Below are 26,599 nucleotides of genomic sequence, written 5' to 3' on the forward strand. Positions count from 1 at the left end.
GCAGTCTTTGGCATTACGAGAAATGTTATGGTACTGGTAAATTTTTCCATATCATGATGCACCAAGTAGCATGATGTTTTTGGACAGTAGTTCAGTGATGCATGAAAAAAGGGCTCTTGTATTCCTCCCTTTGCTAATTACCCTGTTGCTCAGCTGTTACCATCTCATTGCCATTTTGCAAGGGTTTTTACCTAGAGCAGAGTCTGCAGTGCAGACCACTATTGTGGACACCGAGATCTTCTCTGCTCAGCTTCTGGTGCCTGGAGCCCATGCTTTTGCCCCAACTCTTCCTTGTCCCACTGCAAAGGTGCTGGCAGTCGAAGATCTCTGTCCAGCAGTGCTCTGCCCCAATGCACTGGAAGGAGGTTTGTGCTCTGAGACCTACTGAGCAGTGCCAGGTCACAGGCTGCTTCTGTGCGGTATAATTGAATGCAATACATTTTGTATTTGTACGTGGGATTAAAGAATTACAGCAAAATTACTCAGGAAATAGTTGGCAAAAATTAAGAATTGGTTATGAAATTGTGGAGAGGTGAAAGGCAGTTTGAGTAGGACTGAAGAAGTTGCTGATGAGAGGGGTATTGACATAAGTCAAATGAAATGAAATGTCTCTGGACTGAGATGACTGACTGCCTCTGGTGGGTTTGAATGGTGGGAAAGCAGTCTATCTGCATATCTGTAATGAAAAATATGGAGGTTCTAGGAATTTTTGATGCAATACATTTAGTAAGGAAAGTAATAAGATTTGATCCCTTCAAAAAATATGCATTGGTTCTCATGTCTTCTTTAGAAAGAATAATAAGTTATTTCACATCCGGGTGTCTATAACTGCCCCTCTGCATAACTTCTTTGTGTAATAACCATTTGCTCAATCACATCATTGCACTTCAAATTCTCTGTGTGCAGTTGACTTGTCTTTGAACACAAGAGAAATGTGGGAGAAGGGGTCTACATATGCATTTACCATCTATTCTGTTTTTTACTTTTTAAGTTCTCGTTGAAGGCTTGCATCATGGTTTCTCAATGTTTGGAAATAAAATCTCTAATGTAAAATTTCAAGTATATTGTCTACTTTGGTCTCTAGTAACCGTATTCTAAGAATATATCAATGCTTAAGAATTGCTTTGATGGCTAAGACATTAATGTTTTTTAGTGATAAGAGGCAGATTATTGAGAAAGATGTCAGATCATTTCGGCTGGCTAGTAACTGAAATTGGAATTAAGCTCTGAACTAGGTGGTTTAATATTTCTCTAAAAAAAAGTACGTCATCCTTCTATATCTTTGAGTCTTTATGTTGTACATGTAATTTTTCAATCCCTGCTTGAATTTTCTGCAATCTCTGTCTAAATATTTTCCAATGACATAAATAACCACTTAGGTACATGCTGTTCTAAAAAGTATTTCCTTCTGCCATTTCTTATTACATTGGAGTTCACTGTGACTTTGTGTTATGACACAATGACAGAACTCAAGTCCCAAATAACCTTTTCTATTCCATTAAAAAAATATTTTACTCATTTGCTACTTGATTTTACAGGTTATAAACCAAAACCAAAATCTGTTTCTGCACTGGGATTTTTAATGCCCTTACACCTTCATCACCCTTCTTCTTCTTTCAAATATATATTTTTTTTTTTCTTATGGAATGAGAAAAACTCAAACCAGTAAAAATGTGTCATTCCCTGTTAAGAAAGGAATTAGGAGCAGATGAAATAATAAAACATTTTGTCGCTTTATACCATTGTCCTGTCAGACAGCTATCTTCTCTGAAGTGTATGCACACAGATGTTACACTTGGGCTGCCAAAGTGTGTGTAAATTCCTCCTCTGTTTATAGTTTGGCTTTATGAATTAAAAAAAAATAATAATAAATTCAAAGCAAAATTGAAGTCAAACTGTTCCTCTCATGCCTATTTTCCCCTAGGAATCTGTACCTAGGTGTGTGCTAGATCCACACCTATGCCTGTGACGAGCGAGTTCCCTCCTCTCCATATCAAGATGAGTTCACAAAAAGTCAAAAGTTCAGCTTTAAGTCAAATTCCAAAGCTCAGTGTGAAATGTCAGAAAGCTCAAAATTTGCTGTTGTCCTGGTACATGCTGCTAGCCCATCATGGCCTTACTTCTAGAACAGCTTTTAGCTAAGGTTCTCAATGTGGGCTTAATTTTAACAACACATTTAATCTGAGTAGTTTATTTCTGATAGCCCTCATAAAGTACAAAGACACAGTTCACCTGGTATGGTGGGAAACATATGGAAGCAAACTGAAATTATAGACATAGGCAAAGAGAGGCAGAACGTGCAATGGAGAGGTAGAGAAAGAAATCTGAAGACTTACATAAAATCTAGCTCCCAATTTCATCCCGGTCTCACTGGTGGTTACTCTGAAGAAAAATGTCAGTTGTATTTGCTTTGTATGTGTCTTTGATTGCTTCACGGGGGATTTACCAGCTGTAGACAGTTCTAGAAACAATGCAGGTACAGTTATAAAACCTCAAACTGACAAATGACTTGAGGCTAGCAACAACTCGGTCATCTTTTACATAAGAAGCTGGGTTTGGGTTCATGACACCTTATAACTCTGTTACACTTAAAAAACAAAGAGACAAGAAAAGGACTTCTGATATGGGCATACTACCAATATGGTGGCTTTCTGTTCTCTCATATAACCCTGAAACTTAATTGTCTACACTGCAGAGACATACAAATTTCAAACCCCTTTGAAGTCAGTGGAACCTCACATGTTTACAGGGCTCTGCCTTTACTCAACATTTTTTTGAGAACAGATGCCAGAATTACTTAATTATCTGTATCAGTTTTTGTTCACAGATCAGTGTAAATGTTAATTATGTCACATTCATTGGACTTGTTCCCAAGAAATTGTCCAGAAGTATAACATGCTAGAAAAATATGCACCACTTTTAAATTGGCAAGAATCACACGTTAGTGGAGTTCGAACTTTTGATGCACTTGGGTGGTTAAAGGTCTTACCTACAATAACATTAAAGTATGTTTTCATAAATGTAAGAAGTACTCTTGTGCATAACTGTGTTGCAGCTTTAAGGTTTGAATCTGACTAAACCTTCTGCTTAAAACTCCCCAAAGGCCTGTTTTTATTACAGTATAAACTAAAACAAGTAGCACTTGAAATGGAGAAAACTGGAAGTAATTAGACATGATAGAGTAGAAATTTAAAATATTGTAAACAAATATCTCCCTGCCCATGTCCTTGTGAAAACTGGTTGAGCTGGTTTCCAAGCACACACACTTTTAGTCAAGCTTTAGTCTATTTTTTTGACTTGAAGCAAACTGTATAGTTTCCTTTGGTTCCCAAGATGTGTTTTTTTTTCATTCATTTCTGACATTTGGGTGCCTGTTCCTTGCACTCTTATGAGCTCTTTTCCCTCTGCCAATCCCTTCAGTTTCTGGAGTTGTCTCTCTTTTTTTTTTTTTTTTTTTTTTAGCATGACCTATATTCTCAAGGCAAGAATGATCTCCCCTTTACATCAGGAGGTTCCACCTAATTCATTCATTTTCCTCTTTAAAACCTTTAAAATTATAGAAGCAACTTGTATTTGGTTTCAGTGATAGCGATGATAGCACCTAGCCGCAGAAAAAGGCTAAGCTAAATGTTCTCACAAATGTATCTTCTCTGTATTGTATAATCTGCCATGATATCTATGAGAAATAATGGGAAAAGATTGTCTAGCAAAATTCCTTTTTAGAAAAAAAAAACAAACTCTACTATCTTCTGTGCAGAATAGGACTAGGCAGAATTTTTTCCAGCTAAGTCACTGAATCTGTGTCTGCAGCCACATACAGGGACGGGGGAACACAAGACTACAGAGAACTGGAAATTATGAACTTTTTTCTGTGACTAAGAGAGTAACTCTTCCTGTTACTCACACTGCTGTTTCTCTGAATCAAGACCTTGACTGAGGCACAGGGTACGTATTAATGTCTAGGAGCAACAGCCAACATTGTTTGGAAAAGATACTTCACTAAAAATGAGCTCCAGTACCGGGCGTATGTGTCCTCCTGCAGGAATGGGTCAAGGGCACTTTATTATCTTCAGGAGAGGGAGTCAAACCTGAACTTCAAACAAGACGAGTGGCACAGATGCTTTCTGCATGCTCAGTTCTTTGGTGAGTCATGCACTGTTGGGCTGTAGCCCAAATTAGTGATAAAACAGACGCCTGAAGACAACTAATGTTCTGAGATAATGTCTTAATTATTGGTTTGTTTAACTAAATCAGTATGTGAAGCACTGGACAGTGCACAAAAACACTGTACATTTATTTCCGGAGACACTCTCATGTGGTAAAGCACTTTGTTAGGGAGCATAGCAAAGGCTTGAAAGAAGCACAAAGCTGTGAATGATTGTGCCCTGCTTGTAGATGTGGTGTTATGCAAAGTGCATAAAAGTTGCAAGTGGTGAGAAATATTTACTTAAAAGTATTGCCAAGGCTGGAAGCTTGAGTGGCAAGGCCCATCAAAGATGTATTTAGTTTTAACTCATAGGGATAGGTGGAGGAGTGAGGGGCAGTCTAGGCTCAGGCCTCAACTTGAACAAAAAAGTAAGATTTAATAGCTCATAATGCCTTCTGTTAGTACCTACCCATTGAGGTTCACTTGTTTTGATGCTGTTTTAAGGATAAAATCTTCCTGAAGCACCTTTCCAGACGCTACTCTTCATGGAGTTTTCTCCCAAAGGCTGCAGCCCCCAGAACTGCCTGCACTTACAAGGAGGACCCTGTAAACATCAATTATTTGTTACAGATGAAGTCATACCTTCTCTCTAACCTAATGCATGCCAGGCTGGTGCACTGATGTTTAACCCAGGCAGCCAAAGAGCTGGAAGCCTTGCTGAGCCTCACCAAGGTGCATTGACCTTGCATTGCTGGCACGTGGCCTGGGCACAGGTCCCTGGCTTACCAGCTGTTCCCTGAAACGGAGCTCTGCTTTCTTAATCCCAGGCACTAGTGCCACTCCCAGTAAAAGGAATTTTTTAGCTTGAGTGAGTTAATTTCTGGCCAAGTATTTGGATGAAGTCTCTTATTATTGCTTCAAAAGTGCTGAATGCAGTTCTCATTCTTAAGAACAAAATATTTGAAACACAAGACTTTTACATGCAGGAATAAGCCAACAGCTAGGAAAAGAATTCAGTGTTTCCAGCTGAACTGTTGGAAGTGCTAAAAGAGGTTTGTATGATGAATGGATGTGTAATTCCCAACCCCTAGTGCCTGTTCCTTGTTTTATATTCCATACGGACTTGGAAGTGTCTCCCTGCGTGGTCCTCTCCCTGCAGGTTGTGCGTCCTGCTATCCCAGCCACTTCTATTTCCTCTTCCTTTCTGCCCAGTTCACTGGCAAAGCATCCAGGATCTTTTACAAACCTCTACTGCTAGAGCTCAGTGCAGAATGGTGCGTTGGCATCCAGATGCGAAGCCAAATGCTGCATGCGCTACTCAGCCAAAGCAGTGGGGCGAAAAACATGTATTTTTCACTGGCTGAGATCTCACCATTCACTGTTTGCCCTTCTCGGCAGGGTAAATTAGACCATGCTGAGCTGTGCGCTACTGTATGAGAAATATGAGAAATGTTTCTAATGAACCAGAGCTGCTGGGTTTGTGTCTTCATTGCACCACGACAGAGACATTCCCATATATATATATGGGATATATGTGTATGATATATGTGTGATATATGTGTATAGGATATATGAGTATGTGTATATATATATGTATATATATGTACAGTATGTATGTATATATGTATATATAAACACACATATATATGTGTGTGTATATATATATATACACATACTGGGTAAACTACCTTACTTGCCTGACCTATAGGAACAGTTAAAAAAGCATGAAATCTATCCTTTTTGTGCACTTCTGTTTTATTTTATTAACCCTCACCCTCCATTATTTCCAATGAAGCTGCCTAGGGTACTGCCTACTGCTATGAATTATCTAAAAATAATTCAAAAATGCACTGTCTTTAATTACCTTTTTATTTATCTCTCATTACAAGCATATGTTTTTGGTGGAGGAAGATAGTTTGGGGGGAGGGGGAGTGCAAGGGGCTGAGTGCTTTTTATATCTTGGCAAATATTTACTGTTAATGTTAAGCAAATGTTAGCACGTCAGAAAGAAGGGTAATTGCAGTGTTGTGCTTTTAAAGCCCTACAATACAGGAGAAATTGCGGCTGATTTTAGCAATGGAATTTTGAAAAAATAGTAGAAATAAATATTTGTTATTTCTTGGTGGCAAAATTCTCAACCACTGTTAAGAGTCTGACAAATCAACATCATTTTAGAGGATTGTGAGGACAGGTTGCTGTAGGTGAAAGCTGCACCCACAGGTGGCCGTGGGGCCTGATCCTTCACACAGCACTTTTGTACCTGAGCAAAACTCCAGAGACTTCTCTGAAGCCTGCGTACACTATGACGAAGGTAACACAGAGTGGTCACAGGATGAAGGCTTGTATCCCTGCTGCTGATGACAGGCTTTAAAAGCTTGATCTTTCCTTTCAGGTTGTGTGAGAAATTAACAATATAGTCCCTCCTACTTTATGGTCTTTAGTTAACAGGATACCGCCTACTGCTACTAAAAAAGCTTGTTCTTGGTTTATCTGTTTTCCAACAGTTTAGAAAACCCTTCATCTGATGGGCTAGAATACAACAGGAAATGCTAAGAAAAGCAATTCTGAGATCAATACCAGCATCTGGCTGGGACTACTTCATTGACACTGACATGTTTTTTATAATAAGTAAATACATCTAGCCTCTTCTGTCTGATCTTCCTGAAAGCAGTAGAGAAAATTAGTATTTTTCTTGAACTTTACCACAGCAGCATTCTGCAGCAGCAGGCTAATTTTGTGCTCACATTTTAGTTGCTCGAAGTGCATGGACATGGACTGTACTTGGTGCAGTGAGCTGTAATTTGGGAAGGCAAACTCTTGCTTGTGCTAGGCAGCAGCACCAGTAAATGTAAGTGTATCTCACCAGACTGTGCTTAGGAATATCTGAGAAAAAGGAAAACAGTGATAGGAGATCGACTTGCATTAACAGTATTAAATTTAATTGCCAGTATGGCTTATACAGGGTCAGTATCTAACAAAGAGTCTTCAAAAGGAATGGTTGTAATACTTGCTTATCCTGGGCATTTGTTATGTTACAACCCACAAAGAACTTTGCGTGGGGTGGTGGTGGTGGAACAAAACATGCAGATATATATATATATATATAAACAAAAAGTACATACTAAGTAGTGTTGTGAAGAGGAAAAAAAGCACAATGGCATATTTTCTTTTTTTTTTTTTTTTTTTTCTGTTATGCTTCCTGCCAAGGGGCAGTGCTGTGAGCACAAGCCTCATGTATGTTTGGCAGTTTGCATATGCTAACATCTCCTTTTTCAGGGAGACTTACATGAAAAGGCTTGCTTTAAAGAATGGACAGAAAAAGGAATTAGGAATGTCTGCCCTAAAACCTAGTACCAGGAAAACACTTTCTTGATTGTGAGAAACTGTAAAAAATAGTAAATAGTAAAAAAAAAAAATAGAAAAATAACCTTATTTGTAGTTTATTTTTTTAAAGGCATTGATAATGAGTGATGCAAATGGCAAACGATTTAGATATAAACAGGAGCAAGATAGCAAAATCAGTCATGTAAATCCTTATGTCATTTTAAAATGGCAGAGTTAATAAAAACGATACTCTAAAAAAAAATCAAGCAGGTTCCTACCAGTTTATTTTCCTGGCCAAGTTCTGAGGGCTACAAGACTTACGGGACTTCTGGGAAAACCTGCTGGGACACTCCAAAGCTTCCAGTGCCGTGGAAGTCTTGACTGTATTAACTCAGTGCTTGTGCCAGATCCCTGCTGCTGCTGCTTCTTTGGTAATTGGTGCTTCCTGAGGATTTACTTCCAAAGGAGAAATAAAAAAAATAAAGAAAGAAAACACCTAGGTATAAAGTTATTCAGAAACATTACTCTAGAAAGTGGTATAATGAGATGGCTGAAACACAGTGGGCCATGTTCTAAAGCAGCAGTGGCTTACATTTTGGGTTCTCATTGTAGAAAAACATTTCTCAGGCACTTTGTTTTTCCCCCTTTCCCAGCTGTTTAGCTCTACAGTAATAGCAACAGCAGAGAAAAACAAGAAAGTGTTTTTTGCTTTATTATGCAATAGGTCTGGTTTATTGACAAGGCTGTTGCACACACAGACTCAAGCTGAGTCTTCTGAAAGTCCTCTTCTTGCTATTTCAAAACAGCATCTTGGCACTTCTTCATTCTTTGTTCATGGTGGAGTGAATTTTCCCCACTGTTTCCAATGGTTCATAGTATATAGTGGCTCTGTACCTCCATTAATGAATATGATACTACTTATGAAATAATGAATTTTTATATGTGAGTAAAGGTGATAGTCATACCACTGTTTAGTTTCTAGCAGCAATTCTCACTGATGTAGAGTTGTCTTTTAAAAAGTTGTTGGGATAGCCTGTCCAAGTGTAAACATCAAAGAGCAAGTGTTCGCTTAATTTCTAGGCAGTGTAAGATCCTCTTCTTTCTGAGTTTATGTTTCTTAACTGAACTGATCTAATTTTTCATATCCTTTTTTTCCTCCTAGTTCTCCAATTCCTCTCACTCTCCTCTTCCTTTTCTGTACAGAGAAAGAAAATAAAAAAATAAAACTAAGCAATGCTGAAACTTCGACTGCCACATTATCATTCTATAAAAACTGGAAATTAAATGTTGTGCACTTTCCTTGAAACTTGAATTCAGTAAAAGAATTAGTTTTACCTATGCTGAATTATCTGTGACACAAAATGGCATGGGCCTGCCTCTGAACTAATCTGCATGAGATATAAACTGATCTAAATCCATCAAACACAAATGCAACATTCATTTGAGTTCACACCAAACAATATCCACAACGGTATGGGCAGTAAGAGATCCCTGAGGTCCATTTCCCCATCACTCTGATTAGGTGATGATACCAAATGCAGTGCTCAAAGGAGGTAAGTCTAGCTGTGCTGTGCTTTGGGCAGTAGTATTTGGTTACAGAAGTCTCAAAATATAGTTATGCATGTAGGTCACATTTTACAGCTGTGCTGGATGCTTTGGGGCAGCTTTTATGGTTCATCTGGGATTTGCTTGCCTTGACCCATAAGCAGATGGCATTTGGGAGAACTGTGTGTCCCAGAAAAAAGTTTCCTTTTGAGGAAGAATGATTAAACAAAAGCAAAAATAAAATCTGGCTGTGATCTTCAAGCTGCGGCTACAGTGAAAGCACACAACTCTTTTATTATTTTCAACAATAATTCCATAGGTCTCTGCAACCTTTCTCAGTCAACTGCTTTCCTGAAATTAATAGGGTGAGAAGTGTTCTTCCCCTGACATCAGTTCTTGCTACCCATTCCTTAGGTAGCTAGGGAGACTGAGCCAGGAATCTGTCATTTTGACATCAAGATGTGTGCAGTTGTCACCTTTTGCTTTACGGATTGAGACTACATCTCAACGTGGGATGTGAAGCAGCTTGTGGAGCAGCTCTGTGTGTCTTTGCAAGACATCCCGTTCATGAGCACCTCACAAAGCCACGGCCATGATGCTGCACCAGGCTGTTCTGCCCTGCAGTGCTGCTCCCGGTTCAGCCCCTATCTGCCGCTCCTGCTGGGCAGAGGCAGGTGCACGGCCACGATAAAGGGCGCTGACTCGCCGCTCTGCAGGCTCACAAATTTATATTTTCAGACTATTTGTAAGGAAACCAACTGGTACTTCCTCCCCAGCAGCAATGTCGCGAGTTTCCGTTCCGCTCCGTGTCCTGCACATGCTGTACTGAGAGCTGTGTGTCTATTTACAAAGCAGGAAAGAGAAAACCTCCCTGAAAACCCTAAACAAACAGTACTCTACATATTGCAAAAATGCCTATTAATAACAGAGCAAATTGATCCAAAACTTCAGGGCTGGAGTTTCTCTGCCTGCATGGTTTGTAGGTCAGAACTGACAATTCATTTATTTTTTTAAAAATCACTAGTATCAGGAAAAGCTCGTGGTTCGCTTATCAGGAAGAACATATATTTATATAAGTGCTTAGCAGTAACAGTACTGACATGGGCTTATAGTACAAGCTAAATAAAAACTGTATTGTTTGAGTGAAAATGAGAGACGGCACTTTGTAACTGCTGGTGAGTTTTGCTAAGTTTCTAAGTTGTTTTACCTTGCTTTTTTTTTTAGCTTTCCTAAACAGCTTGCATCGATGTTAAAAAACCTACTTGCTTTTAGCAAATTTACTTTTTAAACTACAGAAAGGTCTTTTTTTTTTTTTTTTTTTTTTTTTTTTGCCACAGCTAGAAGCAACAGGAACTGACATTTAAATAGCTTCAGATACATATCATGCAGAGAGAAGTGTAATATTTACAATTGTTATGTCTGTCATCTGAAACTTCACACATCCTTTGTGTGAAGATTATTCTCTGAGGCTCAAATCTACTAATAATAGAGAACATCTTGCTTTGTAAAATGGAACTCCGGCAGAGCGCTAGTTTTTTAAAAACTTCTGATCACTTCATCAGGAACACTCTGATTTCTGATATCTGATATCTGAGACAGGATATAATGCTTAGGTTTGGGACCCAAATCTCCCAGCTGGCTGCATTGTTTTATGGAAAGAAATAGGCAAAATAGTTCTAGGGAGAGGTTACAGGCATTTAAATATCACTTAAAAATCTTAAGCTGCCTAGTTATAAATTTCTGTCTAATAAATAAATATCCAAGATTTTTTTCCAATATAACCAGAATTAAAGCTATTTTATAACACTGCACTGCAACTCAGTGTAAGAAAACTGGAGTTTAAAACTTGTTACAGCCCATGTGATTTGTCCAACATGGGTTAATCACACAGTGTGTTTGCAGGTCACTCAAAAAAGGCAGCAGGGATTTTCCAACGAACAGAGGAGGGCTGGTCAACCACAACCTGTAAAGTCAGTGTCAGCAGGATGTGGGCTCTGTCCGGCCTCTTGGAAAGCTCCAGCCAACACCCTTTGACTCAGTTACAACGCAGCCCTACTTTCACCTTTGCATAAGGCCATTTATTAGAGTTACCTTGCGCAAATACCATCAGATGGCTCTCTCCTGGTTATTTTGAGCTACTCTCTTGCTGCAGAGCAAAAAAAAAAAAAAATCTATTTCCTGAGAGAAACCTCGTGTTAAAAGAAACCCATGCTTATTGGAGAGTCATCAAAATATGAAAGCCATGCTGCTTTGCAATTGGCCTCCACAGCTTGAACAACCTCTTGGGCTGCCAACTGTAACTTAGAATACCCCGAGGCTGCCGTAGTTTATGCTGACCAATGTGAAATTGCTCTTTCCTGCTCAGTCCTGTAGAAAAATCAGCCTACTTGGAGGGAAGGTCCTTGCTCAGTACGTCCCAGTGAAGATTCCCAAAGCACTGAATCATGAAAAGGGAGAGTCTGTCTTCCTGAGTCATGATAACGCTCTGTTTGCGTTCCCGTGTTTGATTTACCCAAACCATGTGATTTCTTCTTTTAAAACTTGTTGTGGGGCCAAGGTTTTTATGAATAACAAGCTGCTTGAAATGCAGAGTGCATTCGACCATTAATGCTTGACTTCAGTACAGCTGCCACAGCCTTTTGAATCCTTATTTTTTACAAGGCATCCATAGTCATGTGTAGCAACATGAGAAGACAGATGTTTGTTTTTAATCAAATCATGTTTTTACACTTTTAGGTGGGGGGTGTATAACATGTAGCAAAACAATGTAATTATCATCATCATCATCATCATTATCATCATCATTATATACTTTTTAAAGAATGGAAAATGTTGCTTCCTTTTAATGCAGGTCATTATGCAGCTGCAGTACATTATTTTTTTATGATTTTTTTTTTTCTCTTTATAGTGGCTGGAGTTGTCTGTTTCACACAGAGATGCTCAGACACTACTCTCAGTTTCTGAATTAGTAGAAACATAAGGATTTGCTTTGGCTTGTTTGGAAATTATGACATCCATAATTGCAAAAAGTCTAGTTTATTTTTAGACCTTGATTTATATATGCTCTTATTTGAATTACTTAAATATGACGATCAGTGTATGAATGCAGTGTAACAAAACAGTACTTCAGTATACTTTATTAGCTGGTTTTAATTTGCTATATTGTTTAATGAAAGCTGTAATAAAACTGTAAGCAGATGTATTCTTCTAATTGTCACTGCATGTCCTCTAGAAGTTTATCTTTTCACTAGAAACCAAGACAAAGAAAAAATAAAAATACTGGTTTATCATTTTTTAAATCAACTTGATATCAATCTCTGGAGGGGACAGGGGAAGTCAACTAAGGGAACATGATTCTCTCCAGCTTTTGCTTCCTACCATTGCCTAAAATTAGCGATTATGCTAGGCTACCTAGAGTTGGGTCTCCTGCTTGTCACTTTTGAAAATGTTTTAAATTATAAAGAGACACCTCAAAATCGAAATACTCAGGCTAAATAAAAGAGGTGCAACCTAGTTCAAAGGTTGAATGATGCAGACTGTTCTTATGTATAGCTGTTAGAAAGCTCTTCCCCAGACAAAACTACACAGCATTTGTTCATCTGTCTGCCCTGGTTTCTGCAAAGAATCTTTGTGGCATTAAAATGGGTTGCTCTGTGTGGTGGTATTTTTTTTTCCAATTCAAAGAATCCAAAATAACCAGAGCTGCATTGACAGCAACCAGAGGGGTGTTCTTGTAACACCATACAGAGTGTGGGCAGTGGGTCCTCACAGGTGGTGTTTCGGCATGTCTGAGAGCACCAAGGCCTGGAGTCGAGTTAAATTATTGATACACTGTAGAGCATGGAGGGAGCCAAGCCCACTGTAGTGTCATCACTAATGACTTTTGGGACTTGGGGACTCAGTCTGCCTCTGCCTGGACATTGCCTGGAAAATCTCTTGGAGTGGTGCAAACCAGAGATGGGCGTTTGGGACAGTCACAGGCTCCATGACAGAGCAGCCATCCCGAGATCTTCATTTGTCAGCCTCATGTCCTCCCCTAAGTCAGTACTGAATGAGGATGGGAATTCTTCCTAGATTGTTGCTTTCTTTTTTCAGTTACCCAAACATACCGTGCTCTGATCAATATTGGAATATTTTGGTTGGAAAATGTCATTTCAAGCTGTACTTGAATTTAAGTGCATCCACAGAGATTAAGAGGCCTGATTATCTATGCTCTGTTCTGACAGCTGGACTTTTATATTGTGCTTTTTGACCTGGCACTGACATCTGCAGAAGTCTTGTAAAAATTATTTTTCTTCACTAAGTTTTCTTTCTACTCTGCAAATTGGAAATTGTAATCTTTATAGCCCATGCTTAATACATAATAAGTTTAGGTAATAGAAGCATTACGTAATGCTATTGTTTGGATGTGGTTTTATTACTCAGATCACACCTGAAATTTATGGTTGCTTTCTGAAGGCTTAGGAAAAAATTGTAATGCTTGGGATGGTTCCATGCCTATTGTATTGTGATGCACGTTGCCCTTTGCAAAAGAAAAAAAATATATATACTGATGTTTTTTTTTTTAAATTCTCTTTTTTTTTTTTTTGTGTGTGTTATGCATATCTTTTGAGAGACATTGTCTAACAAGTAGAAGGATGCAAGGCATAACAGCAATGAAACTACAGTTGTTGGTAGGCATTATTTTGGGTTCTGCATAGTAGAGTAAGCACTGGCTTATTAGGCTGCAGCTGTATGGGCTCACCTTGGGCATCTGAAGGATTACTTTTCCAAGAACTTTTATTATTCAGTTTGAATTGTGTGATATTTTAGCAGATTATGGATAGATATAAGGTTGCTAATGATCAGAGGCACTGACTGGCAAGTACCCAGGAAATACTACATAGGATGCTAAATACCAGATCAGATGGGCTTGACTCTGTGGATTGATTATGAAATGTTTAGCAAGTGTTCACTGGAACAGAAAACCTTATCTCCATTGGAACTGAACCTCAGGGACTTTCTTGAGAAAGAACAGATCATGCGCAGAAATAAGAGCTGCCCAACATCTTTCATTGAAACACATTTGTTTTTTTGTGTGTGTTCTTTCCAAGCATTAATTTCTGGGAATGAAAGTACCTTGCTAATTTGTGTCTGGATCCTCTTTTAAGATCAGAAAATGAGAACCTAGCCCTGATCCTTCTGTAATACCCTTAAAAATAGCTAGTACTTTCTCCTGTTACTGCTATGACATTCTTCAGCCACTTCTTTCTTTGCATTAAGTGTCTATTATGATTAGTTTTGCATTTTTAAAATGAGAACATGAACCACAGAAGTGTACAAAAGAGTTGTTGGAGGGCTCTGGAGGTGTTTATACCCCCTGCTCTGAGTGGTGATATTCCCAACATATGTTTGTCCAGCCTCTTTTAGGCAGCCACCAGAGAAAAACAATGTACTGTATTCACTCCTTCACAGTTCTTGTCTTAGGAAGCTTTTTTTCTCACATCTAGATCTGAGTGGTTTAAGTCCCTCAATTTGGCTTTTGCAGCACAGAAAATATGTTACAACACGGAGATGTTATTCTTTTGCTGTTTGCCTACTTGTAGATTGCCAATACATGAACAAAACAAAAAAATATATATATTTTTTTCATCTTTCTGACTGGCACACTTTTATAAGACCTCTTGTAGCCCTCATTGCTCTCTTGTGAACTTTCTTCATTCTGTTCATGTTTTTTTCAAATGTGCCAAACCCAGATACAGCCTGCCACCGAAGTCTTTGTAATGCTGACTAGGTCATAACATTACTTCATCTGTGTTGCAGCAAAAACTGCTGTTATACGTCCAAGTATGGTATTCTTTTTAACAGCATGAAGTTACGGCTCATCTTCTGCTTAATGTGATTGCACAGTAATTACCAGATTGTTTTCTGCAGAATGACAAACTAGACAGTGAATGTGGCAGGTGTAAAGTAGGTTTTCCAAATTTACTTTCCTTGTGTAAGTAAAATTACATTTCACTGTGTAATTCAAATGCTGTCAAAAGTTTCCAAGTATATTTACAAGCCAAATCTGTAAACTCATGAAAGATTGAATTCAACTTTGATGTAGTTTTGCTCCAGAAAACCAACTCGATTTTTGCTTTTTAGTTCTTCCTGAGCTGAATGTTCATTATGTCTCATATTTGTTTAGTTACATCTGTTCAACAGTCTTATATGTCACTTAGATCATGTCGTTGCCCTGACTTTTGCCACAACTTCATCTGAAATTTCCCTATTCCAAGATATACTGAATCAAGCATCAACAATCTGTGTTCTCAGGTAAATTTTTTTAGAATCCTTGGATGAAATTTATCAATAAATCATGACTTTAAAATGTTTTTCAAATATTGTTCAACATCTTCCTTGACTATTAATGGAATGGAAAATATTACATTCACCTCATATAATACAAGCCTGGGATAGGGAGTTTCCATTCAGATTTACCACAGCACACAGTTGGGAAAGAAGTCCACTGAATGTTTGTTATAATTTAGGGTGCTATTGACTTCTGAGATCTGTCCTGAAAAAGTAGCATGGTATTCAGCAGGGACATGTGGAAAGAATTGCATCTTGCCAAGAATAATTGGCTATGAAAAAATTGGATGGGAATAACTGGCTCTTTACCAGTTCTGCACGAAGAAATCTCATACTCATTGTGGATGATAAACCGAGTGTGTGTCAACATCAATGATAAAATGAGTATGTATCAGCATTTTGCGCTATGGCACAACACGCAGGCATACTATAGGCCTATATATAAAGCAACTTAGTCTTAAGGACACATAAAGCCCTTCTACTTTAGTCATTCACTGAGATGAAATGCTATCAAGGTTTTGGGCCTTGCAGTTTAAGAAACACAAGTGTGAAGTTGAGTAATCGATGAGATTGACAAAGGTCTTAAATATAAAGTGTGCTCAATCAAATTGAAAGATCTAGGGCTGTTTAGTTAAAGAAGATTTCAAGGAGCAGGGGGGAATGCCAACAGTTTACAAGTAGATAAAGAAGTGATGCAGCAAACAAGGGAAAAATCTGTTTCCCACATCCGTGCTGCCTAGGCCAAAAAATAATGTGTGTAAGCTGCAGCAAGAAAAGGTTGGGCTAAACGTGGGGAAATGGTCTCTAGAGGTGAGTACTGTGAGCACTGGAAACAACTTTCTCGGAGCGGTTGCATATTCTACATTGGGTTGGATAGAGTGCAGGGCATAGTATGGAGAAAAACATTTTTATGGAGAGAAAAGATCTTTACTTCTCAGCTACAGTACAATTTCCTTTAGTAAAACATTCACATGTACAATGAGTTGTATTTGATGGTAGTTCAGCAACATTTTGAAATTCTCTCTCATGTTAAACCTTCCTGTGGCTGCATCCATAATGCCATCACAGGCAAATGCTGTAAGGTTAGATAACAGGGTGTCCTCTGTTATACATGCAGTTTTTTTGGTTGGGTCACAAATTTCATATCCGTGTAGCAAAGTTTAAAAACAAAACAAAACAGAACAGAACAGAACCAAACCAAACCAAACAAACAAAGAAAAAGAAATAAAATTGAATTTTACTACAAAGACAAACAGAAAGCAGATCAGAGTGGACCACTCTTTAAATTTTCCACTGGATTTTAATAAGTGCAGCCCATGTTTTCAGGCTGTTGTGGGGTCAGTTGTTAGTGTATCTGGAAGTGGGATGAAGACTGGGGGTCTAAACCTGTGACCTTTTGGCACTGCTTTCATGGTAAGGGAAATAAAATGGTACAGCATTACCTGGGCACTTAATGCTTTGGTTCTGCACCTCAATGCCAACAAATGCAAAGGTATTTGATGCAATATTTGATGCAATTTGGAAAATTGCAAAGCAAGCAGAAAGCTGGAAGAAGGGACCAGAAGAACAACTTAAACTCCTCTATGCATTGCACTGGGTGCAAACATGAGTTTGTCAGCTGAAATTGCAAATGAACATTCAGCAGAGAACTGGTTTTGCTGATGATTCTAAGGTGCAGTGCAAGAGATCAAGTCTTCTTACAGGGTTATGCTTAACAAACTTGTTGAATTTAAAAGCACAGAGCTTTCATGTATTAAACAATTATAATGCTTTCAAAAGATGTTTGATTATCAAGCTGCTAAGCTGCCCAGAACATCAGAAGCAGACAATAAATAAAATTACCAAAATGAGTTCATAAAAGAAGGACTGTTTTAGGTTTTGCTGTATTCTTTAACTACAGATTAGGCACAATTTGCTGCAAATACTTTGTCAGATTATCAATATTTTAGCTAGTAATTATCTGCAAAAAATGTTTCCATTCTCTGGCCTGCTCTATACTTAATAGAAAATTGATGAGCATGTTCATAGAATTATGAAGTGCCAATTCAAAGATAACGTAGCCTTCTTCCACAACAAAGCCAAGATCCCAGTGAATAGAATTGTCAAATCTGAAAGATAAGTTGCCTTTTGAGAAAGCCTGGCATGTGTGAATATCTATAAGTGCACGTATATTGTAATCCTACTTGTCTTTTTTCATTTTTTAGCATTGTTTCACGCACTTTATGAAGAATGTGCTGAGTGAGCATGAATGAATAAATAATTTAAGCTTTGACTTTCATTAGTTTTTTTTTTTTTTTTAATAAAAGTGCAAATTCATGTGTCTGACTTTTGTCTTTTACCTTCCTGATATAACATGAGCAATAGGAGCAAACTCACATGGAGCCACAACTCTCTGTTCTCTGTGACAGGCTACCCACCAACCAGTTGTGCCTAAAGGGCAAGGAGAAGCTTAAGTGTTGTTGAGTTTCATGCTCACGATTTTTTAATAATTAATAATAATAATAATAATTTTAAAAAGCAACAACAATAATAATCTAGGTCTAGCTTCAGAGAGAAACTCATATGACAAATAAATTTCAGACAGTTAGATGTCTGTTGACAAATGTAGAAGAGTTTCAAGCTGCACTTGAAGGAGGTTGTCCTTAGAATTCAAAACATGGCAAAAAATGAATGCAACTGTCTTCAATGCATTGAACTATTTGAAAACTTCCTTGCTTAAGGAGGAACAAAGTATGTCAGAACTTCTATTGAATGCCTTCCTCAAATATTTTTAAAAGACCCTATTAACTTAACAATTTAGTTTTTTTTTCCTTTTTAATATAAGTTATGTAATTGCGCTTACAAATAGTTCCACTATACATCATGTTAATTGTATTTTCTTTTTCCATTAAAATATTCTGAGAAATAAAAGAGGTCCTCTTATATTTTGTGTAGCTGGAATCCCTTTCATTATATTAACAAATGTTATGGTTTAAGATATCACAGAAGACTTTACAAAGGCACTTACAGGGTCAAATAAACATACTTCGCCCCATTGAGAAGAGTGCAAGCCTAACAATCCAGTTTTATAGATTAAAAGAAAAATTAAAAACAAACAAACAAACAAAAAAGGTAAAGCTCTGATTCTTACTGGCCAATAATCAAGGTTATTTTAATGAATAGATTGATTTAAATGTGTACAATTCTTTGAGATATTGCCCTTTCCAAAAGAAAGATATTGTCTATTGGTTTGTGTGGCCCCTTATTTGAAAGTATCAGTTTAGCTTTAACATACATCTGTGGTAAGGGAGAAAAAAATCTTATATTATTAAAGCTGTTTCTCATTATTCTGATCCCAGTAAAAATATGGACAGTAAATGTCTTATTGCTTGGTATTGAAGGAAAGAGAAAACCTAATATAGTATCTGGGGTTTTTGTTTTGTTCTGGTTTTATTTTGGTTTCTGTGAAGCTGCTGACAATTGCTTAAAAAATAAGGTAAGTTTTGTGGGTTAACATGGCTTTGTGTATTCCTTGTCCATGTAACCCTTTGGTGTCTTTTTTAGAGCAAGTACCTAGGGATATTAGTAAAAGTGATCCATTTCTGTGGGTTTTCATTTGTTTGCTGCTTTTGTTAACTGAATACAAAGAAATGTTCACAGAAACCTTTCAAGACTTTCAGACAGCTTTTTAACAGTATGTCTCATCTCTGAAATACAAAAATTTATCAAATTGAAAGAGATACAGGTTTCAGACTATAAATTTAGTTTTATAGAGGACTATACTTGTGTTGAGATTCTTGGCTTCAGTCTAATCACTAAGGGCAGTGTAGGTTGTGGTGATGGGCCTTCACATCTTTATACTGTTTGCGTCCACTGAAAACTACATATGGGGACAAAAAGTTACTTTCATATCTAAGAAATATTGAAATTATAAAGATGAAACAGATCAACAGTGTAGTTAGCAGGCTGAGGGAGCTGATCCTTCCACTCTTCTCAGCACTGGCTAGGCCACACGTGGGGTCCTGTGTCCTTTTCTCGGCTCCTCAGTCCAAGAGAGGCATGCAAATGCTCGAGACAGTCCAGCAAAGATCCACAAAGATGAGTTGAAACACCTGTCCAGTGAGGAAAGGCTGAGGGGGCTGGGGCTGTTCGACCTGGATAGTTCAGCCTGGAGAAGGGGAGGCTCAGGGAGATCTCATCAATGTCCATAAATACCTGAAGGGAGGGTGCAAAGAGGACGGAGCCAGGCTCTTGTCAGTGGTGCCCAGTACCAGGACAGGAGGCAGTGGGTACAAACTGGAGCAAGGAGGTTCCCCTGAGCACCAGGCAGCACTTCTGTGTTGTGCGGGTGGCTGAGCACTGGCACAGGCTGCCCAGAGGCTGTGGGGCCTCCTCCTGGGTGATCTTCAAAAGCTGCCTGGACATGGGCCTGGGCACCCTGCTCTGGGTGGCCCTGCTGGAGCAGGGGTACCAGACCAGATGGCTTTGAGAGGTGCCTTCCAACTTCAACCATTCTGTTCTGCAAAACAACTTTAATTGCAATAGAGAGAACCTACCTTCCCTTTTGCTTACTTATTTACTTACTGATGTTATCAGGTGATATTTCAGCCTGTTGTATCTTCTGAACAGTGTCAAACAAGCTATCTAGATTCTGCTAGAAATTTTTTTTATTTCACTGACTGTGCCGGACTGATGCTCTGGAAGTGACAAAGAATGAAATCCCAGGGGCTCGCAGGTCTTGCTGGGCAGACTACATCTAAGCAAACCCAGAATGTATACCAGAGAAACACCCAGCCTCTTCCTAGATGTATGTTGTACCAGCACTGACTGTAAACTTATTTAGCAGAGCTGACCTGAAATACAGAAGGGCTGGGTAAGTTACACCCTCTTAATAGGGACAGCAGTGACCACATACTCTCTAGACATACTGACTCCTGAGCTGTCCCTTGGGCTGTTCAGTTTTGCGTCATCTCTAGAGTAGGTCAGTGGCAGTGAAGCACATGCTGACCTCAAGGGAGTTCATAGCAAACCCTGATCTCTCAGACAGTGGAAATCTCTCTTTAACTATCATCTCCGTATCCTTCAAGTCTTACATGCATAATTTGACTCTTTTTCAGTAATAACTCAAGTTCCCATCATGTCTTTATAAATAATTGTAACTTTAATAAATGGAAACAGTAATGACAGATAGGACAATGTTAAAAAAAAAAAAAGTGGGAGGGAGGGTTCATTTGGCTTCAGTGTGCAAATGACATATAATTTCCAACAACTTGAGAGGAATCTTGCCTTTAAGACTTGTTCATTTATTTAAAGAATATATTTCTCACAATTTAATTTGTGATTTCAGGAGCTAAGTATAGAAAATTGCATAATGCCCTTTTGGAACTTGGTGACTAAGAGTGATCAGATTAAATGAACATAGCTTGCATGGAGTTGGTTAAAATATAATTTGTTCCATTGCAACAGTTTAAATCTCTTTAATATTGGTCAGGCTAGAATATAGCATGCATACTTCTAAGATACAAATGTTATATTCCTTAAGATATGATAAGGGAAAAAGAGACGAAAGAACCCAATACATCCAACCAAGGTTACTCCGGGAACAGAGTTAAAGATTTTGTGGTCTGTAAAGTAAATCCTTCTCTCTAATGACCGTTCAAAGTGTTTCTCATGTTTATAAACAGAATTTTTCCATTTTTTTCATCAGGTGCTTCATTCCAAATGCCTATGCTGCCCTCTTCACTGCTGCTCTGGTGCCGTTAATGTGCTTGGTAGTGGTTTTCGTGGTGTTCATTCACGCCTACCAGGTGACCCCACAATGGAAAGCATATGATGATATTTTCAGAGGAAGAACGAATGCTGCAGGTAAGATGCATAGGCTACCCCTGAGCAAACAAGTCAGACTTTCAGGATGGTGCTGATCATTCTCTCCAGTCCAGAAAACCCCACTGGAAACCGCAGCTCAATAAATACCTAAGAAGTTGTGTAAGATTAAGCATGCTAGCAGTTCCTTTGAAGTCTGTGAAAGTACTTTAATGATGAAAGTTATGCAGATGTGAGCTGTCTTACCAAAATGAGGATAAAGGTGTGTTAAACCTAAAACAAGAAATTAGCATCACTGTTTATGTCTAGTCTGGCAACGAGAATAAACCTAAAACAGTGAGCTGTCCTGCATGGTTGTGGCTGGTACCAAACAGCATTTCCCCAAAGAGGGCTGAGGCTGGCTCAGGAGCATTGTTTCCCTGGCTGTGGGGCAACGATCAGACCCTCGCCCAGGCAGGGCTCTTCTGCTTGGCCCCAGGTGATGAGCAGAGTGCCAGGCCCTGGCCTTGCAAGGGTTGCGTGCTGGAGTACGTGGAGTTAACACATCTGTTTTGAAATTTCCTAGTGCTACTTGTAACTGAAACATGCTTGAAAGAGAAGATCTGCCTCATGCAAAACAGGAAGTATTGGTCTGTCTGTTCTGTTAGAACAATTTCAAATACAATAATGTTCCCAAAATAAAATTGCAGCAGTTTAGACCAACACTGTAATAACATGACACTCTGTGGGAAGCTGAGAATAATTCTTTTGTTTTCATGCTGTTTCTGAAAAAGAATAGATCTCTGTTTTATAAACAAGTGCGAATAGTAGATTTGAGTAGAAATGGATCTATTTTCTTCCAAATTACATGAAGACAGTTGAATTTTATAAACTTTCAAGAGGTTCTTGAATCATTTTTCCCAATATGTTAGATAAATATCATCTGAACTTAAAAAGGAACATGGATTATTAAAAAATTCCATTCAGCAGTCCAGTGCTTGTAACCGTTTGGATTTACAGAGTGGGCTGTCTTGTTCACTTTGCAGTGATTATTACAGTGTGAAGTGAGGAGTTGTGTTTTATTTTGAACATTTGGGTTATAAAAATGTATTCCTCCTAAGGAAAAATGAAAATAAATACTAAGCATTTATTATCCAGACATTTCTTTAGATATTTATTTATTTGTCAGTTTTACTAAGGACTATATATGAATTTGGATAAGGTCTGATAAACACAGCTTGTAAATATGATACTCAAGACCTTAGTTGCACTTTATTCTTTTTTTTTCTTTTTTTTTTTTTCTGATTTTCTGATGGCCCGGAGCAATCACAAAGGTGGCTGCTTATTCATTGTTGAATAATATAGTTTATTTATTTATAAGTAACTGTTGGGGTTTTTTGTTGTTTTTGTTGTTTTTGTTGTTGTTTCAGTATCACTAAGGATGGAGATTCCATATTCATATGATGAAGGGCAATACTTCAGAATGCATCTCAGAGCAGTTAAACAGAAAAAAAATACCATATACTGAAACAGTAATAGAGACAAAGTCAGTATGCAAAATGTCAGAAAGCGTTACTGGGAGCTTAATCACCAAGACACCAAGACGTGAAATAGCAAGGTGGAAAGAAAAGTCTGTTTGATTTAGCATAGGATTTAGGGTTTTTGTTGTTGTTGTTTTTGTTTGTTTGTTTGTTTTTGTTTTTTCTTTCCCAACATATACAGAAAAAGGTAGAGAAGGTGTGAGGTGTCAAAAAGGAAAAAACAAAACAAAACAAAAAGAAATCAAGAAGAGATGTGTTTGATAAAATGTCAATAATAGCATTGTCTTATTGAAAAGCAGGTACTTTTTGTACCCCTTCATGGCAAGTGAGTGTTTTGCTACAGTAGGACTTTTTCAGGCAGAAAGGAAAGTACGTGGTGCACCCGGGGGAGACCGGCCACTGCAGGGTTGGGACAAGGCTGCCCGGTGAGGCCGCTGGTGCCCATGGTTGAATGAAGGCTGGCGATTTCTTCAGTTTGTGAAGTTGCCTATAAATGCATAACTCAGCGTCAGTTGTACACAAAAGGCCTCTGGGTGGCTGCTTCTCTCCTGAAATTTGAGGTAGTAGCAGTATATTTACATTTACTTTTAAAGATTTTTAGCAATGTTGTGCTTATGAAGATGCAGTCAAGGGCAGTTTGCAGTGGCAAGCCCTCTTCCCGCTTTTAAAGTTTAGATCTTACCATATGACTTGCATTTTGGAGAAATTCCATGTTCCTAGAATCTCAGTGGGACCTGAGGCTGCTTCAGTGCTGATATTGCAACCCTGCTGCAGGCAGTGCGGGAGCCACTGATTTTCACGCCCCAGCTGAGTGGCAGCACCTGGCTGGTACCCAGTCCTCTCCACTTTGAATACTGCAGTAGGTAATGAAGGGAAAAAAAACTAATAATTCACCGCTTTTCAAAACTGCCTGCCCGACATTAGCCACCTTCTCCAGAAAGAGAATAAAATTCCAAGTGAATGGTACTGTAAACAATGGTGATTTATCAAGTGCAGAGCACTGTAAGCATAGACAAAATATTTTTGAAATACACCTTTCGTTTTTACTGGTAATTGTGGCCACCTGTTGATTTGAATCCCAGAAAGCCAAGATTATTGCAAAAAGGAAAAAGTGGCATATGTAGGCATGTAATTATCATCTACATCTAGATATTCATACAAACACCTACCTGCACCTGAGTATTTGAACTAGTGGTGTTTATTCCCTTTCTGGGAGTCATTCAGTTTGAAGATAGTTAAAGCTGCTGTGTGATACAGGTGACCATAGGTGGATTCTACAATAACCCATGCAAGAAAGTACAGAATGTATTCAATAAAAAATAAAATACCAAGGTCACTGGCTTCCATGCTACTATAAAGCAGAAAAAGTGTCTGTATACGCAGATTTAAAAGAGACGTATTTATTACCTGACTTCCAAATGTAGATTGCTTAGATCATTTCACAGACTGTAGAAGAAGCCTCTTAAGCAGTGGCTGATTAACCTGAAGCTCCAAATTTGTGGTCTCTACTTGAGGAAGGCTATTGCTGACTTTAGCAGAAATTTAATACGAATAGGAACAGTAAGGTATATACTTGTGTGTAGTATATACAGTTATTTTCAAAGAAAATGGAAATGAAGATGGCTAAGCTAAAATTTAAGTAAAAATGTATATAAATTATTACTCTCATGCTGTTGGAAGACTCTCAGGCTTACCTGCTGAAGAATTTTCATCCTGAATGATATAGTCTTCTACAACTATTACTATACATTTTGTCTGCTCTTCCAAAACATCTTTCTGAGCTTAGGTGGAGAGTTTGTTGCCTGCAGCAGAGGGGACCCCTGTGTATTTTTGTTACTAGAAGAGTAACGATGTTGGGTACATATCTAAGAGAAAAAATACTGCCCTTTGGTAACTGCAGAGTATCTGTTTGCTCGCTGTTAAATAGTTTCTTGGAAAATTATTGGATATGGTTAATTTTTTTCCCCATCTATTTTCTACGTAGATATTCACTTGTTAGCCGTACCGCCTTTTCTTCCGTGCAGATATTCTTCCTAATCCTTGAGATTTATCCTGGATGCCCTTGAGTGGAGTCACATCTCCCATACCCTACTCTGGAAGCTTTCAGGCTTTAAAGAAAACATCATGGCATGAGGACAGCCAGCCCAGCACAACTCTGCTTTTAGTAATCACTGCCAGCTCCTTTACCAGTGGTCTGTGATGTGCCCACAGAGCTTATCATACTGTTTCCTTATGCCTGGAGTATTGCTGTAAAAACATATATAAGGTTGTAGTGGAGAATAAACAGAAATAAATAGAATTTGCCAACTTTGGATTAGGGGAATGTGCAATATGCACACTTCTTGTTGCCCTGTCTGGAACACCAAGTGTGTGAGTTTGCCTTCTCTCACTTTTTTACTGCTCCAGAGTTGCTCTGTCACCAGCCGTGTTGCTTTACACAGTGATTGATACAGCTTGCTTAGGTCAGGGAATTTTCCTCCACAACAGAAGGTGAGAGGAAAGGGCAATGGGAGAGTCAAGAATTAATTATCTTTTAGAGCAAGCAGCTCTTCATCCTCAGAAGCGAGTGCTGGAAAATAGTGTGAAAGCTGATTTATAAAGGTTGTTGTCCCTAACCCCAGTATCCCCTTTCAAAGACATGCATTTGGTTTGCTAGAAAAGAGGCTTCAGTTTGGACTGATTCAGCTTGCCAGCCTTTCAGCAAACATGTTCAATTGACTGATTATTCTTCTATATATAGAAACCAACTTCTCAAAAGTTAGCCTTGACAGCTGCCAAGTCAGGAGTGTGTGTTGGATAAACAGCCCCTGGTGAACTAATATTTAAGTTTGTAGCAAGAAAGGCTGCTTTTCAAGGAAATCAGGTGGTCGAAAAGCAGGATGGTTGTATTTGGCTGTAGTAGCAGGAGGTCAAAATAGGGATATATAGCAGAGGATTGTTTTTTCTTGACAGTCCAAATATGCAAAATACAGAAACTGAAATTAGAAAAGGCAGAGGTCCAAAATTCATTGTTTTGCTTTCCAACTATTTATTAACTTCTCATAATTGTGCAAAGATTTGAAAATGTAAAGGAAAAATATGAATTGAAAAATTGCCTGCATTATTTTTTCTGATAATACGATCCTAATAGGTGACCTCAACTTATTGAAAATGTCATAACATAATTTCCATGCCCAGGGCATAAATAATGAAGTAGAATTTACCTGATTATCATCATTGTAAATGTGCCAGAATGAATCAAAAGATTAAAACTTTTTGTTGCCAAAACAGAACTTCATGAGGAATACCCCAAATATTTAGCTGTAAAATTATAACTACCTTGTTGTGTCCTCATTCATATAAATTTCTTTAATGTGTTTATCATCTTAGCAGTATGGAGTTCCTGGCCATAACAGATCATGCTGAATGGCCCACCTGTACCTTCTACCAGCTGATCTCAGGAAACAAATAGGCCATCCAAAATGCAAGTACAGGACATTCCAGCCATGCTTCGGCTATTGGGAATGATGCTGAGGACAGGCCTTCATATTCTAAGTGAGAATGTATATCTAAACCTGTTGTTACACGTCTTCTTTATCCTGTAAGCTACATGCTAAAACCTTTATCTCAAACTGTGAGATACATATCATATACCTAAAGGAGCAGAGGAACGGTGAGTTCCAGGAGTATTTTCATCTTGAGATGGCAATATGCATTTCAGAATCAAGAACCAGATGTTGGCTACCTATAATCTGAGAGTTATGTACAATATTCACAGTATTCATCACAATGACACAGTGGATATTTTAGTCTTCATAATGCTCAAGGGGCTTTTCTTTTTTGTAATTAGGACGAAAACAAATCTTTGCCTCTGAGGTTATTAGAAATACAGTTTAAGACAAAATGCACAAGCGTAATTACAAGCTGAAATAAAGAACAAAGATCTGAA

At 38.3% G+C, this 26,599-nt stretch overlaps 1 protein-coding gene across 1 annotated transcript in view; it reads left to right on the forward strand.

Moving 5' to 3' along the window:
• ADGRV1 (adhesion G protein-coupled receptor V1) overlaps positions 1-26,599 on the forward strand; it is a 293,879-nt gene that overhangs the window by 216,220 nt on the left and 51,060 nt on the right. Inside the window, 1 exon segment of the mRNA XM_050716548.1 lies at positions 21,036-21,193. Coding sequence (XP_050572505.1) covers positions 21,036-21,193 — 158 coding nt within the window.

Source organism: Cygnus atratus, chromosome Z, assembly GCF_013377495.2.
Source record: "Cygnus atratus isolate AKBS03 ecotype Queensland, Australia chromosome Z, CAtr_DNAZoo_HiC_assembly, whole genome shotgun sequence".
NCBI classification, from domain to species: domain Eukaryota; kingdom Metazoa; phylum Chordata; class Aves; order Anseriformes; family Anatidae; genus Cygnus; species Cygnus atratus.